Source organism: Phoca vitulina, unplaced genomic scaffold, assembly GCF_004348235.1.
Source record: "Phoca vitulina isolate PV1807 unplaced genomic scaffold, GSC_HSeal_1.0 scaffold63, whole genome shotgun sequence".
NCBI classification, from domain to species: domain Eukaryota; kingdom Metazoa; phylum Chordata; class Mammalia; order Carnivora; family Phocidae; genus Phoca; species Phoca vitulina.
The window spans coordinates 7,133,849-7,145,209 of NW_022589766.1; the positions used below are offsets into that span (position 1 = coordinate 7,133,849).

At 36.3% G+C, this 11,361-nt stretch overlaps 1 protein-coding gene across 2 annotated transcripts in view; it reads left to right on the top strand.

The window, feature by feature from the left end:
- The window catches only part of CLIP4 (CAP-Gly domain containing linker protein family member 4), a 78,247-nt gene that overhangs the window by 8,584 nt on the left and 58,302 nt on the right, over nucleotides 1–11,361 (top strand). For both annotated transcript variants that reach the window (XM_032391653.1, XM_032391652.1), the window contains exons 3-6: nucleotides 6,456–6,595; nucleotides 7,405–7,498; nucleotides 8,647–8,808; nucleotides 10,553–10,671. In XM_032391653.1, coding sequence (XP_032247544.1) covers nucleotides 6,456–6,595; nucleotides 7,405–7,498; nucleotides 8,647–8,808; nucleotides 10,553–10,671 — 515 coding nt within the window. The remainder of the gene's footprint in view (nucleotides 1–6,455; nucleotides 6,596–7,404; nucleotides 7,499–8,646; nucleotides 8,809–10,552; nucleotides 10,672–11,361) is intronic.

The following is an 11,361-nucleotide window of genomic DNA, read 5'->3' on the forward strand; positions in this document are numbered from 1 at the left end:
AAACAGGGTGCTGTGACAGGATAATGGGGCAGAGTGTTTATTGTAGATGGGGTGGTCATCTGGAGTCAGAAGAAGCTGGTCACAAGAAGAGCCTGGAGAGAAGTATTCCAGGCAGAAGAATAGGAAGTTAAAGACACAGAGTTGGGGAAAAAACTTTGGTACATCCTAAGAATTAAAGGAAGGCCATTGTGGATGAGAAGCAAAGTGGTTGAGGGGCAGAACGACAGGAGAGGATGTTGGAGAGAAAGGCAGGGGGCAGATCACGCGGGATCATTTAGGCCTTGGTAAGGAATTTGTATTTTATGTGGAGTGTAATGAGAGCCATTGAATGTGAGACTGAGAATGAGATTAAAAAAAGAAACAAAGAAAAACCAACTGCACAAACCAGAGCTTAGACATGCAGGTCAGTGTTGATTCTCCAGGTGGTTACCCTGCAAGGCAATATAAAGATTTTTGGAATCCAGTGTACACAGAATGCATATCACATATGTTATAAACCCCACGATGCATTATTATTTTTCCTTGAAGAGTGAGTTACCTCTTAAAGGGATTTAAGTAATAGTAACATATCTTATTTGCCCAAGTAGTTACCATTTCCAGTGTTCTTTATTCTGTTGTGCAGGTCTGGATGTCCAGTCAATACCATTTTCCTTCTGCCCGAAGGGCTTCCTTGAACATTTCATGTGGTGCAAATCTGCTGGTGAGGAATGCCTGCAGCTTTTAGATGTCTAGGAACATCTTTATGTTGCCTTCTCTTTTGAGAAATAGGTTTGCTGAGTATAGAATTCTAGGTTAACAGTTTTTTTCTTTCAGTGCTTAAAGATATTGCTCCATTGTCTTTTTACTTGCATTGTTTCTGATAGGAAATGTGCTGTGATTGTTTCACTGAATGTAATGGCTCTCCCCCCGCCTCCCACCTCGGCTGCTTTTAAGATTTTCTCTTTATCATTGGTTTTGAGCAATTTTCCTATGATGTGTCTTGGTGTAATTTTCTTTATATTCTTCTGCGTGGGGTCTGTGAAGCTTCTTGGACCTGTTGGTTTCAGTTTTCATCGAGTTTGGGAGATCATTATATCTTCAAATATTTTTTTCTGCCCCTTGGCCCTTTCAGACACTCCAGTTCCTAGAAGTTGTCCCACAGCTCGCTGATGCTTTCTTCATATTTAAAAAATTCTTTTTGTGTTTTATCTTGGATAGTTTCTGTTGCTGTGTCTTCAAGATCATTAATCTTTTCGTCTGCGATGTCTGATCAGCTGATGATCTCATCCAGTGTAGTTTTCATTGCAGCTATTGTTTTCATCTCTCAAGTTCAGTTTGGGTCTTTTTCATATCATCCATGTCTTTACTTAACCTTTTGAACATTTGAAATACAGTTATAATGGCTGTTTTAATGTTCTTTTCTGTTAATTACAATTTTATGTCAACTCTAGGTCTATTTCAGTTGATTATCCCTGATTATGGGTCATGTTTTCCCCTTTCTTTGCATTCCTGGCAATCTGTGATTGGATGCCAGACATCGTGAATTTACCTGTTGGGTGCTGGATATTTTTCTATTCCTGTAAGTATTCTTGAATTTTGTTATGGGATGCAGTTAAGTTCCTTGGAAATAGTTTGGCCCTTTCAGGTCTTGTTTTATGATTTATTAGGTGGTTCTGGAGCAGTGCTAATCTGGGGCTGATTATTCCTCACTATTCAGTATTCTACCCAGTGCCCTGTGAATTTTTTTCCTAGTCTTTTTGGTGGGAACAGGCACTATTTTATTTCTTTTTTATTTTATTTATTTATTTTTAATTTAAATTCAATTTAATTAACATATAGTGTATTATTAGTTTCAGAGGTAGAATTTAGTGATTCATCACTTGCATATAACACCCATTGTTCATTCCATTAGGTGCCCTCCTTAAAGCCCATCACCCAGTAACCCCATCCTCCCACTCATCTCTCCTCCAGCAACCCTCAGTTTGTTTCCTATAGTAAAGAGTCTCTCTTACGGTTTGTCTCCCTCTCTGTTTTTTTTTTTTTTTAAAGATTTTATTTACTTATTTGACAGAGAGAGACGCAGCGAGAAAGGGAACACAGGCAGGGGGAGTGGGAGAAGGAGAAGCAGTCTCCGCAAGGAGCCTGATGCGGGGCTCGATCCCAGGACACTGGGATCGTGACCTGAGCTGAAGGCAGATGCTTAATGACTGAGCCACCCAGGCGCCCCTCCTTCTCTGTTTTTGTCTTGTTTTTCCTTCCCTTCCCCTATGTTCATCTGTTTTGTTTATTAAATTGTACATATGAGTGAAATCATATGATATGACTTAATTCACTTAGCATAATACCATCTAGTTCCATCCATGTCATTGCAAATGGCAAGATTTCATTCTTTTTCATGGCTGAGTAATAGTCCATATTGTGTGTGTGTGTGTGTGTGTGTGTGTGTGTGTGTGTGTGTGTGTATGTGTGTATGCATGCCACATCTTCTTTATCCATTCATCTGAACAGGTACTATTTTAGGCCCTTTACGAGCACTGGGCTCTAATCTTTTTAATCCTTTACGATGGTTCTTTCTCTTACCTCAGGTTTTCCTCACAAGCATATGTAAAATAAGAAGACCCTTCATAGATCTTTGGGATTCTCTTGCTGTGTATCTCTCTCCTCTCTGATACTCTTTCCTGTGAACTCTAGCTCCCTGGATTTCCTTGGCTCTCAGTGTTGTCTCCTCAACTCAGGGAGTCTTCTGTGCTTCTCTTGGTTTCCCTCTCTCTGCACTGAGACCTGGAAACTGTCAAGGCAGATATCTGAGGCAATTGTAAGACCCACCTTATTTGTATCCTGTTATGATCACTGTCTTTCATTGCCTTGATGTTCAGTGTCCTTGAAAACTGCATTTCATCCATTTCCTTTGTTTTTTTTGTTTCAGGTGGAAGGGTAAATCTGGTCCTCATTACTCCATCCTGACATGAAGTGGGACAGTTCCTCCCCAACCCCCCCGCTTTCTTTTGATTAAAGCTTTTTTTCCCCCCCCCGTATAGAAGCTTAAACTTTGGATTTAGTTAGATTTGTTAATATGTAGTATAGCGTCGAGATTAAGATTACAGATCAGTCTGGTTTTTAATCCTGACTCAACCACTTACCAGTTGCATGATTTTAAGAAAATTATTTATTTTCTCTGTCCCTTCTCTGTTCCCTTTATTTCCTCTATGATAAAATGAGAACAATAATAGTACCTACCTCATATGGTCATTATGAGGATTAAACTAGGCAATAAAGTGCATAGAACAGTCCCTGGCATCTATTAAGTACTTAGTAAGTGTAACATACTGTCATTATTATTTAAATGAGCTGTCTGCTGTTTGCCATCACCTCAGTATATAATTACTGAAGCCTTGTTATATGCTTTATTATTTATTGGGCTACTGCCCCCTCTCCCTACACAGGTCATTGTTGTTTTTTTTTAGTTCAAGTGTTCTTGCTTATTTATCTTATATTTACTTTCTAGATCTTTGCTACTCAAAGTGTGATCCTTAGTCTGGTAGCATTGGCATCACTGGGAGCCTGTTAGAAACTCAATTCCAGGGCTCAGTCAGTTAAGTGTCTGACTTTGGCTCAGGTCATGATCTCAGGGTCCTGGGATCAAGCCCCACATTGGACTCCTTGCTCAGCATGGAGCCTGCTTCTCCTTCTCCCTCTGCCTCTGTGATCTCTTTCACTCTCACTCTCTCTCAAATAAATAAAATCTTAAAAAAAAAAAAGAAAGAAGAAGAAGAATAAGCTCAGTTCCAGACCCCTCCTGAGATTTACTGGCTCAGAATTAACATTGTACCAAGATCCCTAGGTGATTTCTATCTACGTTAAGGTTTGAGAAGCTCTGCTACTGATGAACCATAGAGTAATTCTGTATCTCCTCTCACAAATAAATCCTGGTGAGATTTTGATTAGAATTGAAATTATTTTAAATAATTATTTTCGGTAAAATTGGCAGCTTTAGATATTTTTTAGTTCCGCGACATGATGTATCTCACTCCATTTAAGTCACTCTCCTCTTCCAGTTTTCTTTCTTTTTTTTTCTTTAAAGATTTTATTTATTTATTTGATAGAGAGAGTGAGAGAGCACAAGCAGGGAAACAGTAGAGGGAGAGGGAGAAGCAGGCTCCCCGCCAAGCAGGGAGCCCGATGCAGGGCTCAATCCCAGGACCCTGGGATCATGACCTGAGCCGAAGGCAGATGCTTAACCATCTGAGCCACCCAGGTGCCCCCCAGTTTTCTATAAATAAGCCTCACACATTCATTGGCATGTTTGTTACTTTATTGATACTGTGTGTGGGATGCTTTTCCCATTGTTTTTCATTTTTTTAAAATAGGAAATCATATAAAAATGCACAAAATATAGTAGTAGCAAACATATAGGATCACACATATCTACTATCAGAAAGAATAAATATTAGCATTTTGTCATTTTCCCTTTAGCTCTTGTTTTTTGGTTACAAGAAAACCTTAAAGTTGAAATTCCTTCTGTTTTCTTTTGGTCCTATTCCCCTTGCTCTCCAGAGGCAACCATTATCTGATATTTAGTATGAATATTCCAGACCATATTATCATATATTTACTATATAAATGAGCATACTTAAATGATATGTAGTAGTGTTTTGTGTATTTGTAGTTTTATGTAAATGATAGAAAATGCATATATTCTGCAGCATAATTTATCAATCAGTATTGTTTTTTGAGACCTAGCCTTATCAACTCACGATTTAGATATCTAATGCATTTCTTTAGTTGTTAAAAAGCAAAAAATAGAATATGCCAATTCTGTCCACTTCTTTATGGAGAGATGTTTCAGCCCAGCTGTTTTGCCATTATAATTAATGTTAGAATAAGAATTCTTGAACGTGTCTCCTGTGGACACATGCAGAAGAGTCTCTAGGTATATATTTAGAAATTCCTCCACTATCAATGCCCAATGCTTAAAAAAAAGAACTGATCCATAAATATTTATTGAATAGATAATCAGTTAGACACCCCCACCCTATCTAGTCAACTGCTACCTATAGGAGACTTACCCAAATCTATGTTCAAGAAACCATGCAAGGTGCTTCTCTCCGTTGGATACCAGTTCTTTTCTGAGTCTTCCTTTCTGAACCTAGAGGGCCATTCTGTTGTCTAAGATTTTAGATAGTATCTCATTCTAGTTTTAGTTTTTCTGATTCTCTCCTAATGGACTGCTGCTCTCCTTTTATACACATCCTTGGTTTTGTGCTTTCCCACTCACCTTTTAGTTATCCTGATTCTAAAAATATGAATTATGTGTACATAGTATAATTTTGGAAAATATATAAAAATGCAAAGGGCATTAAAAAAAACCATGAATCCTGCTACTCGTGTATGCTGTTAAAAGCTGACTTCAATAGTGAATTCTTTTACAGAGGCAGCACAATAGAGGAAGGAAGATAGACTTTGGATACAGATCTGGTTTTCTACCCCAGATGTGCCTTACTTACTAGCTGTGTGACTTGGAGCAAGTATTATTTAGTCTGAGCTTTGGTTTCTTTACCTGCAAAATGAGAATAATAGTACCCCCAAGTAGGGTGTTTGTGAGGACTTGTAAGGTGTTTGGTTAGTTGTAAGTACTCCGCAAATGTTGGTTCTCTAATGCTTTCCTTCTTTAGATGTTTCTGTTTTTTTCGATTCCTTGTCCCCCCACTTTTGTGGGATTGTTTGAGATAGTAGAATCTGATTTTCTTCCATTCTCTTCTCTGGCCATAGGCTGACCAAAGTTTTCCATGAATCTTAGAGAAATTTTAAGAGATATTTAGATCATGTTCAATTTTGCTAGTATTCCATGTTTTTACTAATACATATTCCCAAATCACCCTGTCACTCTGGTCCAAGGTTTCACTTCTGCATCGCCAGATGTTGGTCCCTTATCGTTGGCCTGGCAGTTTTCATGCCTCTGCAGCGGGTAGAGAGTAATGCCTGTCTCTTATAGAAAATTAGGTAAATACAGAGAAGTAAAAAGAATATATAAAATTGCACAGCAGTTGATATTTTGGCATTTTCCCCCTTTTTTGTGTGTTTTAATTATAGATGTGAATCTACCGTTCATGATATATTTATGTTGTGAGAGCTGAAAATATTGATAAAATTTGATAGATTTTCTGTGCCTTAGAAGTAGTTGTTGGAAAGTTCAAGGTTTGAGATGGGTGCGCTCACATTTTTTGTTCTGTCTGTAATAAAATGTGGTATGATGCACAGAAACCTTGTTCCCACAACAATTCAGGAATGCTGCATACTTTTTGGCTCTCTTGACTTGGATTATGAAAATTGTTTAACATAAACCTACTTCTCCTAGCATCTAAAAATATCTGTATCATTTGAGCCCTGGTCTTATTGTTTATTATTTTCAATATATTTATTTGGCACTTTTAATAAGTTTAATTTACACTTTTTTTTTTTTTTTAAATTTCAAACAGAGTTTTCTTTCTTTGATCCTAATGATACATCATGCCAGGAAATTCTCTTTGATCCTAAAACTTCTGTATCAGAATTATTTGCCATTTTAAGACAGTGGGTTCCTCAGGTCCAGCAAAACATTGACATTATTGGAAATGAGGTAAGGAATTCTTCCATTTTACATTTTGCATTGTTAGGATTGTTAATTGTATAGATGCCTCCCCCCCCCCCCCCCCAGCAAACCCCACCATCTGAATGGAAAGGTGGTGATAAATGAAAAACCTTTTAAAGATTCTGGTGTTTGTTCTTTGTATCTCCAGGCTTTGCATGGGGCAGTTGAGTTAGTATTGTACATTCTTTCCATTGTTCCCTCATGCTCCTCACTTGCTTATGCCTGGAGTTCTGATGTTAGAGACTCAGTGACAGTGGCATTTTCCATACTTCCTTTCTTTGTACACATTAATTTTGTAGACTTTAAAAAATACATTTCATGAGGAAATTTGATTACCAACATGTTTTATCCATACTTTGGGGTGGTCTGGTAAAGATGTAGGCTTAAATATAGTTTTCAAAAATATTTGATTTTTTGGAGGAGGGAAGAAAGAATAACTGGGTTTTTTGATCTGCATATCATCATGTGGTTAAGAAGAGAGAGCTTATATATTTTCTCAAATACCGTTATAACCATTAGAAAGAAAATTCTGCTTATCCTTTGAGAGGCTAAGAGACATATTTGGAGTGCCAGATTACCTTGGAATAGTCTTTAAGAATTTCCTTCAGTCTAGTGACAAATTATTTTCATTATTGCTATTGGATGCAGAATTTAAAATTTATCCTTAAGAGAAGCCAGTTCTAGCTACTCATTTTATTGAGAACTAATTCTGATAGGATGGACTAACTTGGTTCTCAGCGTGGGTTTGAAATCAGTTTTCAGTCATCATGTTGTCATATCTTCCTTGGTTTCCTCAGATTCTTAAGAGAGGCTGCAATGTGAATGACAGAGATGGATTGACAGATATGACTCTTTTACATTACACTTGCAAATCTGGAGCTCATGGTATTGGTAAGTGTGTGGCAAATCTGCTGGTGGCTTAAGACATCTGTATTTGTGTTTGTATAAGCTATGTTATGCAACCAGAGTCCCTGGGAGGGCACCTAGCTGATGATAATAATGTCCCCTGAACAGGCAAGCATTCAGTTGGGTCCTCCCAAAAACCTTGTTCCCTTCCCCCGCCTTTTCTCAGGGGTGGGGGTCTTTATAGTCTCCTGACACCTCCCAACTTTTCTAGAGCAGACTTCATAGCTGCATTCTCACGAGGTGAGAGTGACTGATAGCACCCTAGAACATTCCTGAGAGTTTGCAGCAAGGTTAGACAATCTAAGCTGTTTTCCAAGCATCCCAGTCCTCACAGACCCCAGTCTTTAGGCCTAAGGAGTATTCCTGTATACATAACATACACGCATATTTTCCCAGATTGGCGTTCTGTGCTTTACCATTGTATAAACCTGCCTCTGTTACTTAACTGTATACTGTGAATATCTCTCCCTGTTTCAGTAGTCTGATATATGCCTCTTAAGCTGTTGATGGTGAAGGGCTTTTTTTTCTTATAATCCATCATGGACTGATCGTAAAAAAAAAAAAAATACAAATGAAATTATAATAGAAAAATAAAATAAAGACATAAAATACAAGCCCAGTTTTTCAAAAGGCATAAAATTACATTTCAATTAATATATTCTGAAGAAATTATTGCTTTGGGAAAAAGAAAAGGGTTATCAAAAGGACAGAGAAATGAGTTTGGGACTGGTAGTGGTCTACAGAACACACTGAGTAGTACTGGTCTAGGGCATTGCTTTTAATGGCTTTATAGTATCCTAGTATGTGGATGACTTATGATTTATTTAACCAATATCATATTATTGTACTTTTAGAATAAAATAGTTTGTTTATTTATTTATAAAGTAGTTTAGTTTCAAAATTTTATTCATAATAAAAAGTGCTGTGATGAACATCTTTACAACTAAGTGTTTATCCGTATCTCTGAGTATGATTGTTTTTTTTAGAACAAATTCCTTGTAAGTGAAATTTTTGAGGTGTATATGTAGATTCAGTATGCTATTTGCTTTGGCTTTTTAAATAAGTTAGTAGATAGACATCCACTGGAACTTCAGGTTGTACTGAAGGAAAATAATTTAGAAAACTTTCTTTAGGTGATGTTGATACAGCTGTAAAATTTGCAACTCAGCTTATTGATCTGGGAGCAGATGTTAGTTTACGGAGTCGCTGGACAAATATGAATGCTTTGCATTATGCTGCTTATTTTGATGTCCCTGAGCTTATAAAAGTGATTTTGAAGACATCTAAACCAAAAGGCAAGTACTATAAGATCATCATGAGATGTTATTAGTTGAACACTTTATTAGTGGCATAAAAATTAAAATTCAAAGAGATTTCTGCTTGTAATCCATCTTGTTCCATATGACCTCTTGTCCCATTTTTTTCTTCAGGAATAGTTTAATATTTCTTTATTGAAGATTAACTGCTGTCATTAAACAAAAGGCTTAGTACAAAGAGATACAAAGTAAAATAGTGTTCTCTGGGTTTTTATATCTCTGCAAATTCCCCAGTATAACATGGATTTTATAAAGTGTAATTGAATCTATGTGCTATATAATTCTTTTGTCTTGAGTAGCCAGAAATAGAACAATAAAGCTTTCAGTGCTAAGCATTGAAATCATAAAGAGTATTTTAGATGGCATTTGGTTCTGAAATTCTCTGATTAAAGAAGGATACAAATTCAGGTGTTTTTTTTTCCCCTTCCTATTTTGATAGTGATATCCTAAAATTGAATATCAGACTGTCTATATTACAGTGCTGGTATTTTGACTTTCTCTCTGGTCCTCTCAGTGGGTCAGTTTTCTATTGAGAAAAATATGAGAGCAAATGCAATAGTATTACCCTAAATTAAAGGTGAGCGGTGTACAGTGTTTTCCCCATTCATAGAAGACTTGTTTTAGAGATTCAGTAGCTAAATTTCCGACTGTTTCTCACTCTGCTTTGTATAGTCGTCCATTTTGTCTTTAACTTTTACCTTTTAATTTTTGATTGATGTTAAGAAGAAAGCCTCTTTTGATAGTACAGTGTCTTTAATAACTCAGGAAAGTTTGTCCTGAGCATGTCTTAGTTGTTTGCAATTGTAGGTAGGACGTGGGGCGGTGTGGTTTAGATTAAGGTAGAATTAGTAGAACCAAATGTATTAAACCCTTGTTACAGAAAACATGCAAAATGGGATTCCCAAATCTGGAAGATTTCATGTGTCTAAGTATAGCATCATGGTGATTTATTGAAAGTTATTACAATGTCCTTAGAATTGCAAGATTCTTTTTTCCTACCATGAAGTCCAAATTCATTTGTTGAATAAAGTATTATGAATGAATATGATTTGTAAGCATTTATATGTGTAATTAGTCTTTAACTTATTCCCTATTTGAAAATTCTGCATTGTTTTACCTACTACTTTTTATGTGAAGGACCAGATAGGAAATACTGTAGGCTTCGTGGACCACTGCAGCTACTTGATATTGCACTTATGGCAGGAAGCTAGCCATAGAGAATATGTAAATAAGTATTTGTGGCTTGTTCCGGTAAAACTTCATTTATAAAAATGGATGGTGAGTTGTGTTTGCCCATGGGCTGGTTCCTGACCTAAACCTAATACCTCATCGTAGCTGTCATGACATATATGCAAGAGGTTAATGAGAGATTGTGTTAAGATCATTACTTTTACAAATGATAATTATTGCCATTAATTTCTTTTAAATATAGTTTATATAGTTTAGTTTGTGATAGTTGGAAAATCTATGATAATACCAGTCCATGTTATAATGAAATTTTATGGTACTGAGAAAATAATTGGTTAACCAGATTGTAGTATGAAGATTTGGTTCCATCGTGAAATGGTGCTTCTAGTGGCTGGGTTTAAGTCTCAAAAATGGCTTAATAAAGTTCTCCCTCCCCACCCCCAACCAGAAAAAAAAAAAGCCTACCTGTCTCCTTTTATATTATAATAGCTAAATTTAAATTCTTAGCTAATATACTTGCGGTGTTTAATTGCAGATGTAGATGCCACTTGCAGTGACTTTAATTTTGGAACAGCTCTGCATATTGCTGCTTATAACTTGTGTGCAAGTACTGTGAGATGCTTATTGGAGCATGGAGCAAATCCTGCATTTAGGGTAAGAGATTACTAAAAGTGAAAAATATTATAAAAGAGTTAAAATGTCTAACATTATCTTCTGGTAAAGGGTTGAATCTGGATGTTGTTATGGAACTCACGAGGAAGGAATTTATGTTTTTGTGCTGCATATAAAGAATAATGGTGATCAGCTTTATCGCAAATAAATATAATGCATAGCAGTGAATTTCAGTCCCCTTATATTGATAATCTCTATAAAATTTCCTTTCATTCAGTGAAGTAAAATGTTCTGTAGTGTGTCATCATCTTTGAGTTTAAGTGTCTTTCATTTAGTTTTTTGATATATTTATAAAAAGTTAACTATCAAATTAAAATGTGTATGTTAAAGTGATATTTCTATACTAAATCATATTTTAAATTCTTTTGGAAAGAAATTTTATTCCAGAAATTTTTTTTTTTGCAGGTGACAGGATCTTTTTTTTTTTCAGAAAAAAATTTTTTTCATTCATTTTTTAATTATGTTAATCACCATACATTAACATCATTAGTTTTTGATTCATGATTCATTGTTTGCGTATAACACCCAGTGCTCCATGCAGAACGTGCCCTCTTTAATACCCATCACCAGGCTAACCCATCCCCCCACCCCCCTCCCCCCTAGAACCCTCAGTTTGTTTCTCAGAGTCCATAGTCTCTCATGGTTCATCTCCCCCTCCGATTTCCCCCCCTT